The sequence below is a fragment of the Acartia tonsa genome, chromosome 13 (assembly GCF_053477335.1).
Source record: "Acartia tonsa isolate MP-2025a chromosome 13, ASM5347733v1, whole genome shotgun sequence".
NCBI classification, from domain to species: domain Eukaryota; kingdom Metazoa; phylum Arthropoda; class Copepoda; order Calanoida; family Acartiidae; genus Acartia; species Acartia tonsa.
In genome coordinates, this window is record NC_137272.1 from 11,182,422 (window position 1) to 11,208,369 (window position 25,948).

Consider the following 25,948-nt stretch of genomic DNA (forward strand, 5'->3'; position numbering starts at 1 on the left):
GAATCCGGCCCAAAAATTTGACGGATTCCCATCCCTAATTTAAATAAAGCTAATATTGTTGTGTAAAATTTTAGTATTTGATAATTATAGAAGTCACAATGTTCTATGTTGATTGTTGCTGTCTTTGGAATCAAAGATAATAGGTTAAAAGGTTGAACAAGATGCAAACTTTGATGGATGGGTTAATGGACATTATTATAATTTGGAGGGGGGATATAAGCAGTGGTTGGGTTACACATAGTAAAACGATTTTGATCATAAAGATTCTTGTGTCTAATTAAATAGACGCAAAAAGCTTTAAAATACGTACTTTAACCAAAAAGCTCACAATTTAACAACCTTTTGAAAACAAAAATTATTTTAAAACAATAACCATTAAACCTTAAATACGTTATAAGTTTGTGTTCATTATTATGTATAGGCTATTCCAAATCATTTATAGGCCTTTTTTGGCCAGTTACAATAAATAAAAAGTGAAAGTTTAGCTGTTTGGTCGCCAGCAGCCTTTAAAGTTCTTAGTTTTTGATGTTGAAAATATCAATCCTAGGAACATTTTCCAAATTTTCTTTAATTTTCCATCCTTTATTATCAAATCCTTGATGAGAACCTACACTTGTCTGATAATGGATATATAATAAGTGGATATTGAAACAGGGGAATTTTGTCGTCAATTTAGGTTGGTAATAAATTCTTAAGTTATTGGTCAATACGTTCCTCCATGATCACTGATCAGGGAAGGTGAAGGGGAAAAAGTATTAAAACGAGGTGATGGGGGATATCATTATATTAGCCAGGTTGAAAGAAAGACTTCAGCAGGTTATGCGGGTATCAGTCACAATATCCACATATTTTATATCCACTTGTCTGATCCAAGTGCCAGCCAATTGAGAAGGTAAATGGAAATGGAATTTTAAAATCATTCATTAGTATACACAAGTTTATAGAATTCGTCTTAAGATGAACTCTTAATTTATTTTTATAAATGTACATAGTTGGAGGGGATGGAGGGGACATTGAACTGTAAATTACACTGGTACCCATAGTTTTACAGCCACGTTATCTTATTCGGTAGCAAAAATTTTTCCATTGAATTTGATTGCTTAATCTCCAACTATAAGTTTTTTAAACGATTTGATAATCATCATCGGGAATGTATATAAAGTTACCGCCATTGTCTTATGCCTTCAATTCCATGTTAATTCTATACAATTTAAAGCATTTCATTTTCAGTTTTTTGACAAAATTTTTATTTCATTCATATTTTATTCATTTTTAATTTGTTTAGGCCTTCCGTAATGCGAATGGTCTGATGATCATGCAGCAAGGAGAGGGAAGGTGCCTTGAAAAAATTAGGTAAATTTTTTTGGAGTTAAAGTCTATTTATGCAAATAAAAGTAGATATCTATCTATAAACAAGAAATTATACAGCAACATTGTGTTTTAGACAATTGTATAAATAATGTATTTATTAAAACAGCCCAAAAGTTTGAAAAGAAAGCAGAGGGTTTTGTCATATTTTCACATTAGGTTTTCTTCTATTTACAGCCACTGCGGGGGGGGGGGCTCTAACCCTGCGGGGCAATCATAAACATTTACTTAACCTAACCTAAAATTACCTATCAAAATCTACTGTGAAAATACGACGAAATCCGCTACTTCCTTATTTTTCCATGATACTACATGTAGCATATCAAACGCTTTGTTCAAGTCTAAACTACACAAATTAAACTTTGTCAAAAAAGACCTTTTACCGTAAACAGGACTTGGTTTTTAACATTTTTATGTATTATTCCCATTTTTTGTAATTTAGAGCTGCAGCCGACGAAATGGAGAATTGTCCAACCTCTCTCCTTCTCAAATACCTACAGGTATGTTTTTAAATTCCTCCAGAACTTTTTGGATTATATTTTCTGTCATTGAATGCGCGAAGGCTTTTCCCTTGTATTTTGTTTGATGTTCTAACTGCTACGGAATTTCCTCTGTTCTTATTATCAAATGTAAAAATTTATTATAATGGTTACAAGAACAAGTCTTATTAATCTTTTCCTTTACTAATCATTAATATGTATGTTTTTTTTTGTATTTGACTATTAAGATCTCGCTAACCACCGAACAGATTAAATTTTTGATAGGTCCCAGGGTAGTTTTAGGCTATCTTTCTCAGAATCCATAGCCCTAGATAAAAAGGGGGATGGCGCTTGTGTTTAAAAATGTAAAAAAAATTTCATGAAACCCAAATATAGTTTTTAAGCATTAATTCTCAAGACATGATGAAATGAATATGAACAAGGGGGAGGTTGGTGTTACATAATTTAGTTAGAATTCCTATAAAACCCCAGTGCTGTAATTATATCAACATAGGATAAAAGCCATTATTACATTGTTGATATAGGTTTCTCTTATTAATGCTTAATTTGATAAGAATATAATGAAAATAGCAAGCAAACATAAACGGTTTTAGGGGGGTGTAAAGTTATTATAGAAATTAAAAAGGCCTACCTTCCTGTTTTCACTAACTTAAGGTTTCACAACCCTCTGACTAAACCCATTGCACGCCAATGAAAGCATATAAGCTTTTAAATATACCAAACGTGATCACTTTTGCTAGAGCCATACTGTTGACTGAAGAATGAAAATTTAGTGTCAACATAAGCTTCTAGGTTTAATGTGCGCAGGAGGGTTGATATTACACACTATTGAGTTAGAATTTAAGCCGATGATGTATTCCTTTCTCTCTCTAACTTTCAGGATTAAAGGTAATGCTTACAGCGAAATTTATTCAAAAAAAAATCACGAAACCTATACGTGATTTTCAGCTTTCTTTGGGAGGACAATAAATAATGAAATTAATGAGCATTTTATCTGCCCCCAAAAATCATTTTAGATTTATTTCGCTTGTTGGTTATGCCTTAGTCCTGGAATGCTTATCATACTTATAGAAAAGTAACAGGATGTCAGTTTGTATACAGGAAGGTTCATTTATATTTTGGGCAGGTTTAAACAACGATTCAAAGTAATCTCCCAAGAAAAAAATTACATTTCCATCCATTTTTTTGATAGGTTTGGTCAAACTTGTCGTGTTCAAATTTTTCAGTTATTAATTTCAATTACCTGGGATAAGACAGTGGCCAATAAATTTATGTACTTCCCCAATGATTACAGACAAAATTCGCATCTGTAGCCTAAAATTAGTAGTTGAAACGTTTGAACACTCAACTTAATAAACCAACCAATAAAAATTTACAAAAGTCCCCAAAGTAACCCAACGAACAAGCAAACGTTATTATAAAACTTTAGGGACTATCGTCATAAACAGCCCATTGTCCCCTCTCTCTCTGACAAGAATGTATTTTGTGAGCCTGGTTTAAAAAGCTTATTTCCGGGTAATTAACCGACCAATTTCCTCTAAACATTCGGATATTTATCCACAAAAAGTGCTCCTTCAAAACAGCCATAATCTTGGCAATTTAATTTATATATTAATTTAAAAAAAAACAATAACGGCTATTTCAGTAGAGGCCTCTAGGTGCACATGATGTATAGGGGTACATTTTAATTTAGTTTTGACAACAAAAAAACAGTTTTGGGGGAATTTCTTTTTTGACGGTAAAGGTATCCTCCACAAAAATCGCTATAACCTTCCCCCAAAGAGGCTTCAATGTAGAGGAGAAACATGTCTGTATTGTGGTACAGACACACTGATATGATGCTGTGAGTATTGGTGCAAAAAATGGGGATATGATTCCAGTGACGTCATATTTTTCTTTCCCGAAAAAGGGAAGGGGGGAAGAAAATCTCTTCAAAAGAGATGGGGAAAACCCCACTTTCTCCCATCTCTTTTTTTCTTCCCCCCTTCCCTTTTTCGGGAAAGAAAAATATGACGTCACTGGAGTCATGTCCCCATTTTTTGCACCAATACTCACAGCATCCACTGATATTTGAAAATAATCAACATTTAATTTTTAACGTTTTTGATACAACATCTGAAAATTGTGAGATCTATCTTCTAAAGTAATCAGGGAGGACATAGAATTAAATTAAAGTGGTACCCAAAGTTTTACAACCATGTAACTTATATGTTGTTTCAAATACTTTGGGAACATTTTTTGAATTGTAGTTTGGTTGCTAGTGTCCAAACATTTTAACCAATAATTTTAACTTACTGAAAAGATAATTTGTTTATTACCATTAGGAATGTTGATCAATTTATCGTCCATTGTCTTATCCCTTAAGATCCTTGAAAGTAATATATTAAGCATCAAGTAAATGTCAATATTATAAGATGTATTTCTGAAGTAATTAAATGGTAAAACACAGGTTTAAGGTATAACCAACAGGTGAAACAAATCTTAAATAATATTTGGGGGGCAAATGGAGAGGTCGTCATTTTTACGATATGTTGCCCCCCAACGACAGCTGAAAACCACGTATAGGTTTCGTGATTTTTTTTCTTTAATTAATTTCGTTATTGCTATAAGCTGGGTAAAACATTTAAAGTAATTTAATTACTTATTACTCTAAAGTTTGTAAATTTTTAAAGAAAAAAACCTTGTCTTGTTCAACAACCTTGGATTCAGATTTATTTTCTTTAAATTAAAAAAACCTAAAACATGAAAAAGTATTTCTACTTAGTTAATTATAATACTATCAATGCAATCTGCCTAGAGACCTCTAGTGGCACTTGATGAAGGTTTTTATTTAGGGGCGATAACACTTTCGAGGGCGAAGCTAACCTCTCCTATATAGATTATAGCTATAAACCTTCCTTAGCCTATAATATGCTTTACTGCAAAGAGATCTGCAATTTGCAAGATCATTTGCTACACACAAATAGACAGTAGACAGCTTGTTACTTTGAAATGAGGTTACAAAATTAATTTTAAATGATTAATAATTAACTTTAGTGGAAAGGAGGTACTATCAAAATAGCTTAACACCAACTAAAATAATTTTGATTTGAAAATAAAATATAAAATAAATTCTGGATTTATGTAAAGCTGCCTTAAAACAAGATCTTAACTAAATAAACCTATTTTATAGAATACTTTTTGTATACCATAACATAGTAGTTGTGCCATTATTATCTTATGGGATAAGACAATAGAAGAAAACTCCCCAATGATAATTAATACAAGTAACCCTTGTGTAGATTAAAATTATCTGTTAAATGTTTGAAGACTATTAGTTTGGAAGCAACCAACCAATCACAATTCAATTGAATACCCAAGTTTTTAAGCCAGCGTAAAAGATAAACTTCAGGTACCAGTGTGATTTACAGTCAAATGTTCCCCTACCCTGTTATTGACGTCATATTGTGTATGTATGAGATTATTAAAAGTTGTATAAGGATGTTACCTCACTTCCCCACATGTAGTACATTAGAAAATCTGCAAAACCGCACATAATTACAAACTACCGCTTCCCATAATTTATTTAATTAACTATTTTCAGTAAACACCACCTTTTTTTATAAACTGATATTGTGTCATATAAAATACTTTTTAATTATGATGGGTGCTTTCACATAAAGTACCCGTTGAGCTCTGATAACCCACTAACCGTATGATGCCTATACAAGTAGTGCCATAAACTTCCAGGGCTACGCAGTACTTGATATAACCTAACCTAACCTGACCTAAAGTAATAAACAAACAAACAAATACTCCAAACCTTTCCCCAATAATTTAATTAATTTTAAAATTAAGCATAAATAGGGGGTTATGAGTGTTGAACACTGTACTTTATGTAAAAGCGCCAATGATTACATGCGGAAATGGAGACACACCTTATATAAGCATCAGGATATGAATCTTTATCTTGTCTGTATTAACATGAGTTTTGGCAAGCCTTCTATGCAATATGATCCCACAAAACTGTCTAATTCTAACAAAGTCAACAAAAAGCCAGAGTGAGAGGGGACAATGAGCTGTTTATTACACAACACTAGTCCCCAAAGTTTTATAATAACGTTTTCTTGTTCATTGGCTTAACAACTTTTTGGACTTTAGTAAATTTTGAATGGTTGGTTTATTAAGTTGAGTGTTCAAACGGTTCAACCACTAATTTTACGCAACATAAGGAGTAATTTTGTTTATCATCATTGGTGACGTACATCAATTTATCGGCCATTGTATTATTCCTTTATATGATTTCTGTTTTTTTTTTAGAATTAAATAAAATTAGTATGTTCCGACATATTTTTGATATGCCTTAAATTAAATTAATTATGTTCAAATGTGGCATTAGAAAATGGTCAACTTAAATGAAGAATATTAATAGAGCAAAGAAACTCAAACTAATATTTTTGGTTATTTTGTATAACATCCCTTTTATTTCTACCCCTCTCCCCATATTTTATTCAACTCCCCTCCCCCTATCTAAAATCTTTCCATTATTATTTAAGCCTAACTTCGCCCTTTACTAGAAGTTTAATCATGTTCGCAAAGACACTTACAATTTTTCTATGGCTATATCAATAGTACCCTGTCAGGTAGGGAGAAGACATTGGGCCGTTATTAGTTCCGCAAAGTGATGTGATAATATTTCTTTTTTGGTGACTTATCAATCTTGCAGACTTTTATTGAATTTGATGGGTTGGTTCATTTGGTGAGTGTCCAAACGTTTTAACCACTAATTGTAAACTACAAAAGGGGTAATTTTGTGTTTTCTCATTGGGGAAGTACATAAGTTTTTCGGCTATTGTCTTATCCCTTTAGATCCATGTACCCAATCACTTTACAGGGTCAACCAGAATAAAAAATCCGTGCATCTTAAAAAGGAATTTCTAACCATCGAAGCTTTTTGTTCAAATTCTCCTTATACGATTCAACCTTGTAAAATTAATTTGAACATGTTTGTTCTAATTTGTCACTTTCAGCCTTTGCAACGGCCAATCCAGTACCAAATAAGCGTACATTTATTTGAATATTTGTGAATATTATGTTTATGCTTATGTTTGAAACAAAACAATCTATCTATCCAAGAGAGGAACGTTTTGATTGATATAATTTTACCAACCAAAGCTTTCTTCTGAGAAATTTATTATATACCTCATTTTAATAAATATTTGGTCAGATTGTTCCTCCTCTGTATTCCTAACGGCCCAATTAAATGATTAGGGATCTAGAGTCTTGACTTTCTTTATCTATTCTAAATGGTTTGATGTCATGAAATTCAAGGGGATGTGATAGATCATCCTGTTACTTTCCAATAATATTCTTCCGTATAATTTCTTCTATTCTTTTCATTTCTACATCAACACTTAATACGACTTCGTCCCTAGTATCTTGGGGTTCTTTAATCTATCGATAAGGAGGCAGACAAATAGCCTTCAACCATCTTCAAAACTTTAATCCTTATAAAAAAGTAACAGGATCTGTCTGTCTGTTTGTCTCTACCAAATGATCTCGATAACCGCTGAAACGATATGGTTCTCCTTGACAGGGTAGCTTCTCATAGATCCTAAAATATTTTGGGGGATCAGGGTAACAACTCCTTCCCAATAGAAATCGTCCCTAGAAAAAACTCCCCCAATTTCAATAAAAAATAATAATAAAAACTTAAATGAAAAATGGAGGGTTGGGGTCGATTTTCCCTATGTCCTATCATGTAAAACTAAATGAGTTTAACGGTTAGAAAGATCTTGTCGGGCAAATAAAACTTTGGATTAGCAAGTTTTTTTTGGAGACGAAACTGAAACGTTGAGTTCGTCCTTGTTTTATTGAAAGGATTGCAAAAGTTGGCATAGACCAATTTATTTGTATTGCCCCCCCCCCCCCGTTCTACTTATTAGTTTCATTGCCTTTTTTTCAGAGCTCAATAGATAGTTATTGTAACAAATTTAGTCAGTGGCGTGCATAGGGTTTTCTTAAAGGGTTGTGAATTTCATATTTTAGAGAAATTGTGAAGCAGCTTATAGTATCTAATAAAAATGCTTCATACAATACAAATGACAAATTATAGGCTAGTATACATTTTACCATTGGCCAATATAAATGTAAACTGACCAATCATTAGTCATTTGTATTGCATGACATCGTTTCTTATTAGGCCCTATTATCTGCTTCGAAATTATCAAACCCTTCTATAATTTTAGTGCTATCAAATTCAAATAATCAAAATAAAGTTAATAATAATAGAAATGATTGAGTTATGTAAAATTTTTAAGTCGACATAATCATGTAATGGAGATAAACTATACCGTTGCATATCATAATTTAAGCGCCAAAATGTTAACTCAATAGTTTATAAGAAGGATTTTTGAAGAAAACTTACTTTTTTCGTAATTCCTTAAATGTATCATGACTCTTCTTTCTTTCAGCTCCCTGAAGACAAACTTTTTTTTTACAAGCAGCTAGCAACATGAATAGATCAGTATGCATTGAGAATGTAAACGAACTATAATCATTGTTTTACATTTTTTAACCCTTAATGGTTGGGGGTGTGGTATTTTTTTAAAAAGAGTAATTATATACATGTTAAAGTTGTTTTTGAATATCCCCGTACTGATGGGAAAAGGATGCCAGCAAACCTGGCAGGGTTAACCAGGTATAGAGCAAACATATCTTGTTTCACTTAACCCATTAGTACCGAAGCTCCCCCCTGTCGTCAGAATCGCATGAAATTTTAAACACAGCTTCCTTAAGGGATTGTAAGACATTTGTATTTTTAGATTTTTTGATTTGTGGCATACCAAAGAAGTTTTTTTTTGCGTTGTATCCGACGCATTCGGACTAATCATTTTTCCTATGCGTCTATTTTGTACTATATCGGACCAATCATCTTAGGCTTTTGCTGTATAATCTATTAGTTGCTTCGCCCCTAACCTCTAGGGCGGGTGGGGAGTGTCAGAAAAATAGCATAAAACCATCCCAAGATATTTATAAAGCTTTCCTGATAAGTAAAACCAATTCAGACCCGCAATTTCTATAATCTTTAGCTTCAGACAAAAAACCTTACTACTTTATAGTATGGAACACTATACTAGCAGCGGCTATGCTTCTAGAGGCATCCAGGGAACCTTGGGTTGGGGGGAGTCAAACCCCCTCTTTCAAGTACAGTTTTTTAAAGAAAAAGTAAAAAAAAAATTTTGAGAGGGGTTTATTATTTTCTAGGGGTATTTCTCCTAGGGCGGTTGTGGTACTCTCCCCAAAAATAGTTATAAACCTTACCAGGTCCTATAAAAAGCTACCATGTAAAGGAGAACCATATCGTTTCAGTGGTCAGTGAGATCCCTTAGTACACACAGACACATGTAGAATGTATATCCTGTTACTTTATTATAAAGATAAATAACACAGATACTCTACAATCAGTGTCTGTCTGTACGTCCATTTGTCTGTATAAACAATTTAAAATATAATTATTTGGTACTAGTGGCTACGCCCCTAGAGGCCTTTAGGGGCACTTGAGAGGGGGAGAGGTCATTGAATTCAACAACTGTATTCATCCTATTTTTTATTCTAGACTTAAAAAGAATTAATTTCATTAAGTTAATTCTATTTTTTCTTGTATTGGGGGGTCTTTTTTAAGGGGCGATTTCTCTTTGGAGAGTGGAGGTAACCTCCCCAAAAATAGTTATAAACCTACTTAGGACCTATGAGAAGCTACATAGTAAAAAAAGAGGCATTTCAGTTGAGCAAATACACAGATATCCTTTCCCATTATTACAATGCTTTAACAAAAAAATATGATTTTGTCGACAATTATATTGAACAACCCAATACATGACAACCCCCCCCCCCTCCAGCCCTTGTTATCCTTAAAGTTTTATAATAACTTTTTCTTATTTGTTGTCTAACCAACTTTGGGAAATTGTATTGTATTTTGATTGGTTGGTTTATTAAGTTAAGTGTCCAAATGTTTCAACCACTAAATGTAATCTACAGAAAGATTTTATGGCATAATTTCCTTGAGTAAGTACATCAATTTATCGGCCATTGACTTATTACTTTAGATCCCTAACAAATACATTTCTTAGTTGTAGAGTAGTTGTTAATTATTTGGATGCAATTATATATATACAGACGGATGAATGTATAGACAGACCATAACTGTAGAGTATCTGCGCTATTTTTATGAATCTCTCAACAGCTAGGCGGCAATAAAAAATACAGAAGTATAAACATATTTACAGTCTTTAATTGGCTGTAATTTTGGATATATAGACAGACATACATACATTCACTAGTTGTAAGGTAGCTGTTATTTATTTAGATGCAATTATGGAAATACAGACAGGTGGACGTACAGACAGACCCTAGTTGTAGATTATCTGCGCTACTATTTTCATATCCTTAAAATAAAGAAACAGGTTATTGTATGTCTTTGTGTGTGTGTAACAAAGGACCTTGCTAACCACTGAACCTATATGGTGCTCCGTTACATGGTAGCTTCTACTAGGTCCAGGTAAGGTTTATAACTATTTTGAAGGAGGGTACCACCACCATCCCAAGAGAAATCACCCCTAGAAAATAAAACCCCCCAAAAAAAAATTTTCAAAACTTTTTTTAAAAAACTGTACTTGAAAGAGGGGGTTTGAGGGGGTTTTACAGAAATTGCGGGTCTGAACTGGTTTTACTTGTCAGGGAAGCTTTATGAATACCTTGGAAAGGTTTTATGCTATTTTCCTAACATCCCCCTCCCGTCCTTAAGGTTAGGGGCGAAGCAACTAGCAGATTATAAGCAACTAGGAGATTATACAGTAAAATCCTAAAATGATTAGTCCTATAAGGTCAAAAAGGACGCAATTGCAAAAATGATTGTTCCAATGCGTCGAATACAACGCACAACAATTTATCAAAAAAAAGTATGTAAACTAACTATAATTAAAGAAAACTTAGCAGAAACTAAAAATATATAATAAATGCTATAATCAATTATAAATAAGTATGTTTTAATTCTTTAAAAGAAAAAAGTTAGGCCTGGTGTGGAAATTTTTTCCTTTTTTTCCACTTCTGCCATGAATATATGATTTCATCTTGTCATCGAATGAAGTGAGAGGCCAAGCAATATAGAGGACAAAACTTGAAGCTCTGTTCAGTTATTTACAAACATTTACAAAGGACAGCATAAAAAAATAGAGTGATAGTATAGGTTTGAATTATTGATATTCTGGAATGGGAGGGGGGGGGGGGTGAGGTATGGATGGGGATTTTTACCCCTTTCCTCGGTCTTACAGAATTAGAATAGCTTGTCCATAACTCAGGAACTCACTCGAGTATCTAACTGAAAAAAGGCAAACTTTTTTTTTACAACAATAGTGTGACAAAGGTTATTGAGGCGTTTATTTGGGCCATATACTTCACTTAACTTTAGAGACACAGAGACTGATTGCTGCAGGCATTTTAGGGGATAAGACAACTGAGATAAATTGGTAAACTTTTAAAAAAAAGTTATAATTTTGGAAGATTAAAGATATTGGTTGAAAAGTTTGTATGCTGATAGATTGAACCAAGATAATATGTGCCCAAAATGTTAAGCCAGCGAATGGGATAGTGTTAATAAATCATTGGGTACTTTAATTATGGACAGTTTGCATCCCCTCCCTCCTTGGATTTCTCGGAAATTGAAACGCTTTTTTAATATTCATCATTTTTTCCATTTATATATATTGAGAAAAAGCTAAAAGTACTTCGAAGGTTAAACAAAAAATGAAAATAAATATGACAAATTACTTTAATTTTACGCTTATAGCATTGTGATTTTTCGCATTAAAATTATCCTATTAAAGAATAAAGATAAAAGTTTAATTCAGCCATTAAATTTTGCTGGAAATTAATTTAAAAAGATAAGGTGTATCTAATATCTAATATTGATTAGAGAGTTACTACCTCTTTCTACTTTTTCTAGGAATCCTCTTGCAAAGCTTAGAAACAATTTTAAGATGTGGTTATGCCCTTTGTAAACCCTTTCTTTTCTAATTATAACTTTTTCTTTTCTTAATTATAAAAAGTAGGTTATAAATTATTGGTTGAAAAGATTGGAAACTTATATTATGAACCAATCAATTGAAATTTTATAAAATTATCCAAAGTTTTTAACAAACGAATAAGAGAACATGTTTATAAAACTTTGGATGATGACAGTCCAATGTGTCCTCCCCTCCTGGCGTAAAAGTGTACATACGTCTTTTGTTAGATATACATGTTAACATATTGTGATGATATTAGTAGATATAAATGTCTTTAGAGTAATATTATACTGGTACCCAAAGTTTTTTTAGTGCTTTTTAGACTTTTGGGGATTAGATATTGATTGGTTGGTTCATATTGTAAGTATTTAAACTTTTCTACCAATGAATTTAAATCATAAAAAAACAGTGTATAACAAATTATCCTCCATTTTCTTATCTCTTAAGGTTCCTGTATAAGGGTCATACCAATGCACCAAAAGGACCTATAGAATGGGTACCTATAATGCACCAAAAGGACCTATAGAATGAGTATACCTTCTTACAAATCTATTTTATTTGCTCTATTACATGAATGGGTGCAAAATATGGACGCAAGCCAATATCATTATTTTTTGTGTGTGCTTATGTTAATATGTTTATTCATTATTATAATAAACAGATTTTATTATTAGATTAGGATTAGATTAGTTTTAGAAACAAAAAACTGTTTAGCCTTTTCCCTAATTTTTCTAAAAAAAATTAGATAAGAGGTGAAGGGGGGTCGTTTGTCTCATTCCTATGGTGGCTCTAATATGCGTGTTATCTTTAATTCCTTAACTTTATGGGGGTATACTTTACTTATTTTAACCTAACCAAAGCTGACCTAAATTACTTAACAATAAACTCAACTCCCCTTTATTATTAACTAGCGCCTACGCCCCTAGGAAAAGTCGGCGTTATCCTCTAAGAAATTTTTTTTTCTTCAATTTTTTTCAATTTTGTACCCCCTCCCCCCCCCCCATCCCCCGTCTACCGACGAACAACTATTTTAGGTTAGGTTAGGTTTTAGGCTAGGGAGCCGAGCGCTGCGACTAGGCAGGCAAGGGGGCCGAGCGCTGCGGCTAGGCAGGCAAGGGGGCCGAGCGCTGCGGCTAGGCAGGCTAGGGAGCCGAGCGCTGCGGCCAGAGTTCATAGTTCGCTGTTGGGGGGGGAACTCAAATTTTCAATATTGAAAAAAAAGTCGACCTCATCCTTTTTTAAATTTAATTTTCCAAAGAGTAAAAAATTAATTTTGGGGGGAGAGGGGGGTGATCGGAAGACATCTTCCCAAAATTAGTTTTAAAACTTCCGAGGACCTATAAGAAGCTTCACTGTAAAGAAGAACAATATCGGTTCAGCGTAGAAGGATCCTTCGGGACAGCCAAAAAAACGTTTACTACTCTATATAATAGGATGTATTTAAAAACAAGGATGACAACATCCATAAAAGCGAAGCACTGAAACGGTAGGACAAACGGACATTAACACTTGTATAGTGTCTGAACTGAATAATTAGAATATAAAAGTATCGAAAGAGTCGAAGCAAAATTTAAGTAAATTTGTTGGAAAACTGCTTGATATAGGATAATGTTTATGGACATACTTACATTTTAAGGACTTGATTATAGAGTTGATTCGCTTATATTTTTGTTCTTTGTTGTCCCAGGAATCAATATACCAAAAATCAGATCAAACGGATAATTAGATCACATAAAATGTGTTGTTAAAAAAGTAGAAAAATCAACATGTTTAAAATGGACTTACATACATTCTGGTAATGATTATAGAGTTGCTACGGTTTTTAAATCGTACCTAACTACTACAGGAATCATCATGCAAAATTTAAAATCGAAAGGACAATTCTAACATGCCTAAATTAACGATTAAAAGCTATCTATCTCGGACGGACGTACGGACCGACCCTAATTATAGAAAAGCTTCGCTTTTAATAAGATATGGGGTTTCTGAGCTCAAATAAGCACTTTGAGGAAAACAATAAATAAGTATTTCTTTACTTTCAGGTGTTAAACAATATATCAACGGAGAAGAACCACACAATCGTACTTCCCATTCCAAAATCTATCCTCAATCATTTGGCTGGCAACAGGCAATAGTGGGAGAATCACTCTGGCAACATGAAGCTCTGCCATCTGGCAATATAAGAGAGAAACAAAAATAAACAACACACAAAGACATTGGCATATGATTAATTTATAATATTATTATCCAAAGTTGACTTAAGCAAAATATATGCTTTTTTAGGGATAAAAAAGTATCAAATATGGTTTTTGTTGTAACTTAAATTTTCTAAAAAACAAGGATGACAACATCCATAAAAGCGAAGCACTGAAACGGTAGGACAAACGGACATTAACACTTGTATAGTATCTGAACTGAAAAATCGGAACATAAATGTATAAATGTCGAATCAAAATTGTAGGTAAATTTTTTGAAAAACTGCTTAAAAACAGGATAATGTTTATAGACATACTTACATTTTTGGACTTGATTATAGAGTTGCTTCGCTTATATTATTGTTCTTTGTTGTCCCAGGAATCAATATACAAAAAATCAGATCAAACGGATAATTAAAACACTTGAAAATTTGTTGTTGAAAAAGTAGAAAAATCAACATGTTAAAAATGGACGTACGGACATTCCGGTAATGATTATAGAGTTGCTACGCTTTCTAAATCGTACCCAACTACTACAGGAATCATCATGCAAAGTTTGAAATCGATAGGATAATTCTAACATGCCTAAATTAACGAATAAAAGCTATCTATCTCGGACGGACGGACGTACGGACGGACGGACGGACGTACGGACGGACGTACGGACGGACGGACGGACCGACCCTAATTATAGAAAAGCTTCGCTTTTAAAAACCTTTAAAAATATAAAATGAAAGAAATAGATTTCTTACCCTAGATGGTCAATCAAACACTATAATCCGTCCAACTTAAAAAAAAACAAAGATTTTCCTCAATTAAAGCTTTATCCTAAATTATTAGTAGCTTATATTGTGCATAAAATTACTCTGGTACCCAAAGTTTTAAACCACGTTTTCGTATTCCTTAGCTCAAAAATGTTGATACTTTTATTAAATTTAGATTGGTTGAAGTCATCCTGGGGATATACATTAATTTGTTGTCCATTGTCTTATCACTTAAGATCCTTGATATTACATTTTTGGTATTATAAAACTGCCTATATTTTGCTTGAGTCAACTGTTTAATAATAAAATGTGCATATTGTATAGAATTAGATTTAGTAACGCGTTATATTTCACCAGTTAATAACTCATCTTTTTAATTTTTTTTTGCGTGGAAAAAAATAGTATTATCCGTAGCAAAGCTACTTTATAACTAAAGTATGTCTGTCTAATGTCTGTTTGTTCTTTCCAGATTATTTGCAGGTTCTGAGCCATACTAAAAAAAGATGCTGTGAGTATTGGTGCAAAAAATGGGGACAAATTTTAAATTGTTTTGGCGTGTGACGTCATACCCCCATCTCTTTTCTAGGGGGTTTCTTTCCTCCTTCCCTTTTCTTTCCCCTCACTTGTGACGTAAATAATCAGCCCCGTCAAATCAATTTAAAATTTGTCCCCATTTTTTTCACCAATACTCACAGCATCTGAAAAAAGCGTCTGTCGTATCGTATAATAACCAATTTTCTGCGGATAATAAAATAAGATCGGCCACTTTGGGCCAACAAAACTTGAATTAATCTTTTAATATTCAATTTTACTATGTGTGGAAAGCTGTCTGTATTACGATGCGCTAAATAACAATTACTATATTTCCGTTTACTTTATCAAAATATCAAGAATTGCTGCGCTTCTTATGGATGTCTTCGTTTATCGAGTCCGTATTCATTAAAAAAAATTTGTAAAAAAAGTGAATTGTAGAAAAAAGACATTTTGTAGTACAATTGAAACTTTTTTTAACATCACGCTAAATTTTGTTCATCTCATAATTAAAATGTATAGTTACATTTTAGGGGTTACAACTAGTATTTAAACCGATTAAAAAAACAGTTAACCTATTTTTTTTATTGTTTTATAATACCTTTTTCGCCCCTAAGTAATTTATTAGTAGTTTGTTATTATGCTTAAACTTTTGGCGTTTTCGCTTACATTGCCTTGTAGATCACAGAAATATCTCCCCACTCTTTTATACTGAAATAAGGCCAGGGGGTTTCAGAGCTCGACAGGCACTTTAAGGGAAGACAACGATTTTTCCTTGTCAATGAAAACTAATAATTTTATTAAAATGTGAAACAAAAATATTTGAAGGACATGTTGATAAAAAATTAAATGTTTTATTGACATTGAATAGATTATCAGGGAAAAGGATAGGGCATTTGAAGATAGAATATTTCATATACACAATTTTTTTTGATGGTTTGGAGGACGGAGGGATGGTTGAGTTGACCTCCTATGCCCCAGAGGAAGTTTTACCGTAAAGGAGAACCATATCGTTCGAGAATTTGGATTGTGAGATCTTTAGTTACTCAAAGACAGGCATTTTTTATTTAAACTGCTAAAACTGTTAAACTCTTCATTTTAGTTGCACTTCCCATAGGTCCTAGGATAGTTTTAGGCTGTAATTTTCTACATCCTCACTCCCCTTTCATAAAAATAACTCCTAGAATGGCACAAAATCGCTAGTATAAGGATATTCTGCAAACTAAATACATTTGTATCAATAATAATTACGAAAAATTACGAAAAAAATTTGATTGAAAAATATTTTTCCATTGTCCTATCCCTTCCTGATATGAAATCTAAACTCTAATTTAAGTGTCAATGCTAGTAATAATTTTCATTTCATATCAAATCATATTCTTGCTTGCAAGGAAAGTTTTTTTTAAGGTTCAGGGTCAAGTTTTATAAAAACGGAAAAGATAATTTTGTTAATCATAAAACAATATATGGAATTATCTCTTTCAACACTTGCACTTGTGTTTTTTAAAGAAACAAAATTATCCCATTTACCATTGACAGAAAAATAATAATCAATATCTTATTTCTTCATTGACTTTGGGCATTTTGTATCATAATTTTGTTTCTTTAAGAAACTCTGTATGACGAATTTCATTCAATGGCATGCTGTTTGATTTTTTTATAGCCAGCTGAAAAGAATCGAATATGGGGCAAAATCCCAATTTTTTTTCTGTATTGTTTGACAACTAATTTTTTTATAAAACTTTTCCCTGGCGGCCAATCTTTTTTTTAACATTTTTCATTGCTTAATATCATTGTTAGTTATAGACAAATTGATTTTTTAATTGAAATGATTTTAACAAAAGTTCATAAATTGAAATTTTTTTTTAGAACTTTATTGTTATGTTTAATTTTGTATAAATATTATGAAAGTAAATTTTAGTTTTTTGTAAATATAAAATTCTTGACATGTGTTAATTTGTACAACAGAAAATAAAATAAAACTTTCACAGATTAAGATTTTTATTCCAAACCAAAGTTTTTTTACTAATAAGGTCGGTCCGCATGTAATGGATGGTCTTAAAAATGAAATCTTAAGACATTAGAGTAAAACATTAAAGGGAGAAAGGTTTAAATAACTGTATCTCCCCATCGCACGGCCCTTGTGCCGAATTTTGATTGGGTCATTAAAAATTAACCAATGGTGTAGTGTGTTATAAGGTTATTGAAAAATAAAGGGAGGTAGTTATCTGTACATACATCAATACTATAGATGTTCTTAAGACGACCTATTGATTTATTACAGTTAAAACGTATATTTAAAGTACTTTAAGGCTGGTTAATTTAAAAAAATCAAGGAAGCATTATTAAATTATGCACTAATTTTACTATTTCAGTACCGGTACTTTCGGATTTAACGATAAATAATTGAAAGCCGGCGGTAAAATTTGTATAGTTTCCGAGATAGTTTTGGAAGGGTACTGTGGTAGACGGACAAACCGTCGCTTTCCAGAGAAGTTTTGCTGCAAGTTAAATTTAGATACCTTATCAAGAATCTATCTGCTCACAATAGACCCTTAGACAATGGCCTATTGTTCACGACAATTCTATAGGCGGATTAGTAAGCGGTCATGCTGTATGGGCAGCGAGTGGTTAACAACTCTTATCAGCAAGAAGGGGTAAAGGTTCCCCTTTCCCCCTCCCAGCACTGAAGCCTACCCTTTTTCCCGGCTACACCAGCCTGCCCCCAGCAGCCTGCCTGTCTTGACTACCAGTTCACCCCCTCAGATGACTTACCCTTTTTCTCCTCACCTGGATGGACAACCACCCTCTTAATCTTCACCCCTCTACCCTTCTACCCAAGTTATCTATCTATCTCTTGTAATTTGCATATAAATACTGTATTTGTGTTATCACAGTTAGTTCCAAATAAATCTTCCATCCTTAAACACTTGAAGTACCTCTCTTGATAGAACCATTGTGCTCTGTCGGGAAATCACGCCGTATCGTAAAGGGGATGATACGCTGACACCCCTATTACAGTACCGCCAACCTTTTAAGATAAATCTACCCTAGACTCCCCCCCCCCCTACACTTTTTTCTTCTTTTTAACACTAAAACTGAAAGAAGAAAGAATTATCCCTTCTGCATCTAGGGGCATCCAAGTCTAGTTATGTTCCTTTATAAAGCGAAGCTTTTCTATAATTAGGGTCGGTCCGTCCGTACGTCCGTTTCATTGCTTTGCTTTTATGGATGTTGTCATCCTTGTTAAATATAGAATATCACTCGTATCAAATGCTTTACAAAAGTCAAACTGACTTTTATTAAACGTTTATTTCTATTGTACTTTTGGAGCAATGGCTATGCCATTGAAACGCCACATATTAATGCCCTGGTATGTTTATAAATGCCAGCTGTGCTTCGAAATATAAAAAAAAGACATATACATTTGTAATCGACAATCGTAACGGATAGCCATTTTCCTTAATTTAAACATTTTTTGATTATCCCAACGATTTCAATCTTGGCATGACCTATTTTATGCAACAGGTAATAGTTTAAAAAGTGTAGCGTAGACCAGAAAGTCCGTAAATCATGTTGATTTTAAAAAACCTATTTGCAATAATATTCACATGACATGTTTCATGATTATAGTCATTTCAGTTTTTTGGAATATTGATTCCTAGGACGAACTTGTCAATTTTTTTTTCTGACACAGTTTCTATTGGGACCTCAATAAAAGCTAAATAGTTTCCTTGGATCTACAGGGTGTTCCTCGTAAACTGTTTTTTTTTTAAACGCTTATTACTCCCTTAATATTTGAGCTAGCTTAGTAAAATAAAAAGTATTTGGCAGCAAACTACTGACCATTTAATGATATAGTGATAAAAATCCGCAAAGTTTACAGAAAAAAATCTGCAAGGTAATACATAACAGGCTGATTTTAGTGAATTTAAGACTAATCCACAAGAAAAATATGCCTTAGTTAAGTTATAAAGCAGCTTGTAGTCAAACGGTGGATCACAAAGACTTACTCCAGACATTTTAAGAACTGGCATTGTAGTCTAATTAAAAAATCAAATATTTTCTCGTAGGTTAGTCTAAATTCAATAAAATGAACCTCTTATGTAATACCTCGTAGATTTTTTTTCCTGTTTATTTTGTGGATTTTTTATCATTACCCTGTAAAATGGTCAGTAGTAGGCTGCCAAATACTTTTTATTTTACTAAGCTAGCTCAAATAATAAGGGAGTAATAAGCGTTTAAAAAAAAAAACATATTACATGGAACACCCTGTATAAGGACCTTAACTCTAAAGAAGAAATGTATCGGTTCATCTGTTAGCAATATCCTTTGTCATAAATACCCAGACAACTAGCCAGACAAACATCCTGTTACTATGATGCATGTGTCTGTAAATGATCCCAAGGGAGGTGGCACACACTAACTTTTACTTTCTTTATACAATACAAAAGTTGGCATCGTCCAACTTATTTCATTTCTAATATCCAAAAACCCAGAAATCTAAAGGGATAAGACAATAACCAAAATTTTGCTATAAACCCCAATGATCATACACAAAATTACTCCTTCTGTTAATTAGTGGTTAAAACGTTTATCCCTCCCAAGTTAAATTACTACTGGAAAAAAAACACATTTTTTTATTTCTTTGCTTTTCCAAATTAAAATGAAAAGTTGGAATATACTTATAACCACTGAACATCTTTTCTATAACTCTCTTTGTCCGTTTTTCCTTCAATATTTTTATGATTAGCTAATTATGAATTGGGTCACTGTTCCATTAATATTTTTTTAATTCATTTTATATTTACTACCCAAGAAGGACAAAGCCCAAATTGTGTTAAAATTGAGTCAAAATGATCCATGTGACGTAATAAAATGAGGAAGATGAGAAGAGAAGTGGAAAGAAAACCCCCTAAAAAAAATATATAATCTCTCATTTTTATTACGTAACATGGATCATTTAAGACACAATTTGGGCTGTGTCCCCAAGAAGGGGGTGTTTACCGATGGTAAAAAGTGAATGAATAGGAAACTATGAAAAAGTAGTTCGTACATGATGCAAACATATAAAGTAATTACTGAGATCTTAAGCTTCAGACGAACAGGCGGTCGTACATCCTACTACTTTGTATTATAGACAATCTTATTTTTTCTTAAGTATCAATGGCAGAGAGAGAGGACAATGGGCTATTTATTATAAGTGTCCCAAAAGTTAAAAAAAAACTTTTCTTATTCACTGACTTAACATCTTTGGAGACTTTTATTGAATTTTGATTTGTTGATTCATTATGTTGACTATTCAAACGTTTAACCACTATTGTAATCTAAAGAAGGTGCAATTTTGCGTATCATCACTGGGGATGTTCACCAATTTATCAGCCATTGTATTATCCCTTTAGATTCCTGGTCATTCGAAGGTAAAGGGTGAATATTGAGATTGATGGGGACCCATTTTTGTTTAATCGTTTACACACATGCCACTTTACAAATACTAATTATCAGAAAAATAAATCAGGGAAGAAGGACACATTGGAATGCTAATAAACCTGGTTCCCAAAGTTTTAAAACAACGTTATCTTGTTTTTTGTATCAAAAACTTTGGGTGGGTACTTTTTAAATTTTTATTTGGTTGGTTCAAAACTAGTAGTGTCCAAACTTTTTTTTATACAAAAGAGATATTTTTATATCATTAATGGGAAAGTATAACTATCGGCTAATGTCTTTTCCCTTAAAATCCCTGGAAATGTATAGATATTGATATGTGTTTGTGGTTACAGAAATAAAGCGGATGCAGTAATACATAAAAAATATCCTATACAGTCAGGGAACTAAAGGGATAAGACAATGGCCAATAAATTAATGTACATCCTCAATGATGATATACAAAATTAACCATTCTGTAAATTACAATTAGTGGTTAAAGCGTTTTGACAATCAACTTAAAGAACCAACTAATCAAAGTTTAATAAAAGTACCAAAGTCGTTAATCCAACGAATAAGAAAACGTTATTATAAAACTTTGGGAACTACTGTAATAAACAGCCCAATGTCCCCTCTCTCCTTGGGTTCCAGAAATGAATGGAATATATATCTACAAGAACTTTTTGGCTATTAGCAAAGATAAAAAAGTATAGACAAAAATTCAATTAGACGTTATAGGCTTTTTAGCTTGAATTTTAACACTTGAAAACCTTAGTAAAAATATTTATTATGAATTTAGCATTTTGAAGTTTTTGTTGAAGTCGCATTTAAAATTTGGGTTAAGAACATCCAGGGGCCTAAAAAGGTCAAAGCCCCTAGTTTTTTTTCAAAACATTTAAAAAATCATTTAAAATCCCTAATATCCCGTATAAATGTGAATAAAATTATATAGTTTTTGGAAACATTTACTTAGTAATTAATGAAATATAAACACCAATTAGATATAATTATCGTACTATTACTGATTTCGGGAATTTTTTAGAAACCTATTCACTCTAAAAGTAATATGTTATTAGTCTGTCTGTGTGTCTGTTGGAAAAGATCTCGAAAACTGATATTTTTTTCTTTAGAGCGAAGCTTAATTTAGGTACAGTTTTATTAATATCTTTGGGTGGGTATCTTCTACCTTTGTATATATCGGCTTGTTCAGTTCTGAAACTCTACATGGTTAATGTTCGTTTGTTCTAACAGCCAGTTAAACAAAAGGCACCTTGTAAAGACATACTAGAATGGGATAAAACATATCAGAACATTGCAAAACAAAGGTCATCTGTGTAAATACCTACATACCAGAAAAAATATATTTAGCACTACAAAATGTAAAAAGCAAGTATGCCAAATAAAGTTCACCTATGTAAAACTCTAATAGATGAACTGAATTTTAATTTCCGAATGTGTACACAGTTTCCACGGTGTTTCCTTATCCTATCTCAATATTTACTACTAGCTAAAAAAGCTTTCAAAATTATGAATGTATAAACGATTTATACATTCAGAATTTTTATATTTATATTGGATGTTTGAAGGTTTTTTAGCTAGTAGTAAATATTGAGATAGGATGAGAAAACACCGAGGAAACTGTGTACACATTCGGAAATTAAAATTCAGTTCATCTATTAGAGTTTTACATAGGTGAACTTTATTTGGCATACTTGCTTTTTACATTTTGTACTGCTAAATGTATTTTTTTTCTGGCATGTAGGTATTTACACAGATGACCTTTGTTTTGCAATGTTCTGATATGTTTTATCCCATTCCAGTATGTCTTTATAAGATGCCTTTTGTTTAACTGGCTGTTAGAACAAACGAACATTAACCATGTAGAGTTTCAGAACTGAACAAGCAGAAAATACACAAAGATATTATTAAAAAAAATAAAAAAAACTGCCAAACAACGTCATCTTGGCAAAACCTACAAGAATAGGATAACACAAAGAATCTAGTGTCAAAGCCTAGCAGTACAAATTAAAAAAAAAAAATTGCAAAAAGGCATCAATGTACAAATAGTACTAAACCAACCTGCCAATGAAAGGACATCTTCTATATGTAAAAACCTGGTACAGTCAGGGAGGGAGAAGCCATTAGGCTGTTTATTGACCTAGTCCCCAAAGTTTTATAAAAAAAGTTTTCTTATTCGTTGGCTCAACAACTTTGGCGACTTTTATTGAATTTTGATAGATTTTTTCATTAAGTTGAGTGTTAAAATGTTTCGAATATTGTAATCTACAGAGGGGGTAATTTTATGTATCATCATTAGGGACGTACATCAATTTATCGGCCATTGTAGATCCCTGGGTAGAGTATAGGAGGAGTTGGTTCAAACAATATGTGTCAAAAACAAATATTCTAATATTTCTCTTTCATCCTGCTAATATAGACATTTATATTACTTAGAATCATCATACCAGGGTTAAGGTGACATAATACTTATGTACATCATTCTGCTAATATAGACCTTTATATTACTTAGAATCATCATACCAGGGTTAAGGTGTCATAATACTAATGTACATCATTCTGCTAATATAGACCTTTATGTTACTTAGAATCATCATACCAGGGTTAAGGTGTCATAATACTAATGTACATCATTCTGCTAATATAGACCTTTATATTACTTAGAATCATCATACCAGGGTTAAGGTGTCATAATACTAATGTATATCATCCTGCTAATATAGACCTTTATATTACTTAGAATCATCATACCAGGGTTAAGGTGTCATAATACTAATGTACATCATTCTGCTAATATAGACCTTTATATTACTTAGAATCATCATACCAGGGTTAAGGTGTCATAATACTAATGTATATCATCCTGCTAATATAGACCTTTATATTACTTAGAATCATCATACCAGGGTTAAGGTGTCATAATACTAATGTATATCATCCTGCTAATATAGACCTTTATATTACTTAGAATCATCATACCAGGGTTAAGGTGTCATAATACTAATGTATATCATCCTGCTAATATAGACCTTTATATTACTTAGAATCATCATACCAGGGTTAAGGTGACATAATACTAATGTACATCATCCTGCTAATATAGACCTTTATATTACTTAGAATCATCATACCAGGGTTAAGGTGTCATAATACTAATGTACATCATTCTGCTAATATAGACCTTTATATTACTTAGAATCATCATACCAGGGTTAAGGTGACATAATACTAATGTACATCATTCTGCTAATATAGACCTTTATATTACTTAGAATCATCATACCAGGGTTAAGGTGACATAAACTAATGTACAACATCCTGCTAATATAGACCTTTATGTTACTTAGAATCATCATACCAGGGTTAAGGTGTTATAATACTAATGTACAACATCCTGCTAATATAGACCTTTATATTACTTAGAATCATCATACCAGGGTTAAGGTGACATAAACTAATGTACATCATCCTGCTAATATAGACCTTTATATTACTTAGAATCATCATACCAGGGTTAAGGTGACATAAACTAATGTACAACATCCTGCTAATATAGACCTTTATGTTACTTAGAATCATCATACCAGGGTTAAGGTGACATAAACTAATGTACATCATCCTGCTAATATAGACCTTTATATTACTTAGAATCATCATACCAGGGTTAAAAGTTCCAAATACTATGTACATAAAAATGTATATTATTCTACATATACCTGTTAAATGAAAAAAAGTATAGGGACATTGAACTATACATTACACTGGTGCACAAAGTTTACTATTATTGAATTTAATTGATTGGTTTCAAAACAGTTGCTTTTTTTTCTACAATGATTTTATTTGTCAAAAATTTGGATATACATTAATTTATCTTTAGTTGGCTTATCTATAAAGATTAGTGGTTAAAACCAATTTAAAGAAAGTGGAAATCTAAATCAAGAAGTCAGCACTCTAGTTACTGTAATCTATTATCAACTAGATTGTCACAAAAAACAGAGTTATAAAGAGGAAGGGGTAAAAATTGGGATAAAAAGAGTAAATTAACAGGGAGAAGGGACTGTAAAAGATACTGAGCTGGATCTTTAAATCATTTTAGTGGTGAGCCAGATCGGGGATGAGCCGAATTTCAGCCAATCACAGCGCGGCATTTCATAAAATGCTCTGCTCTCATTTGTGTAAAGTTAGCTCACCCCGATCTGGCTCACCACTAAAATGATTTAAAGATCCAGCTCAGGTACCCAAATTTATGAACACTATCTTTCTTTCGTTGCCTTAAAACTTTGGGGTGTTTTACTAAATTTTGCTTAAACTGGCAAAATTAACCAATACTCTATAGGAGAGTATATTATCTTGGGGATGTACATAAATTTATCATCCTTTGTCTTTTCCCTTATAATCCGTGGTAAGGAGAGATTTTCAATGAATAAATGAATTGATGGGGCATATAGGTGGGTGGGTAAACAAACAAGCAAAAATGTATTGAACTTATCAATCCAAATTTAGTAAAAAAAAGAATTTGAGGCAACATAGTAATAAAAACTTTGGGTACTGATGAAGTTAACAGCTTGATATCCCCCCTGATAAAAGTTAGATTTAGATTTTTAAAGACATTGAATAATGCTTTTTAACTATTTTAATATTATAGGGAACAGAAAAAAATATTAAAAATTAAAAAAATAAAGAAAATTGTATTTTTAGATTTATCTAAAAAATATTTAATGATTTATGCTCAATATAAACGAAGATGATAATGTTGCTATGATTTTAAAATTTTGCAATCATGCACAAAAAATGTAAAATTGATATGCCTATATTATCAATAGGAACTATCATTTAAAAACGGATGGACTAATTTCAGATTTGCCTCGCCTTTAACAATATGGGTAGAAAATTTCCTGGATTCGAAACCGATTAAAATCAGCTGGATTAGAACCCGTTCTCAGCTATACTTAAAATGCATTGTATTACAGAAATTTGCCACGAATATAAAAATAAAAATCAAAACATTGATACCACTTGTGCCATCATGGGCCTTTAAAACTTGTTTCAATATTCCTTTTTTATTAACACCATTCTAACCATAATCAATATTGAGAGAATTCTGG

The 25,948-nt window shown here is 32.3% G+C and overlaps 2 protein-coding genes across 2 annotated transcripts in view; one reads left to right on the forward strand and one right to left on the reverse strand.

The window, feature by feature from the left end:
• Nucleotides 1–14,112, forward strand: part of LOC145335392 (stomatin-4-like) — a 39,478-nt gene extending 25,366 nt beyond the window's left edge. The window contains exons 12-14 of the mRNA XM_080181142.1: nucleotides 1,286–1,353; nucleotides 1,811–1,868; nucleotides 13,954–14,112. Of these exons, the coding sequence (XP_080037268.1) occupies nucleotides 1,286–1,353; nucleotides 1,811–1,868; nucleotides 13,954–14,046 (219 nt within the window). The 3' untranslated portion in view covers nucleotides 14,047–14,112. The remainder of the gene's footprint in view (nucleotides 1–1,285; nucleotides 1,354–1,810; nucleotides 1,869–13,953) is intronic.
• Nucleotides 1–25,948, reverse strand: part of LOC145303806 (furin-like protease kpc-1) — a 308,581-nt gene that overhangs the window by 267,203 nt on the left and 15,430 nt on the right. The window lies entirely within an intron of this gene.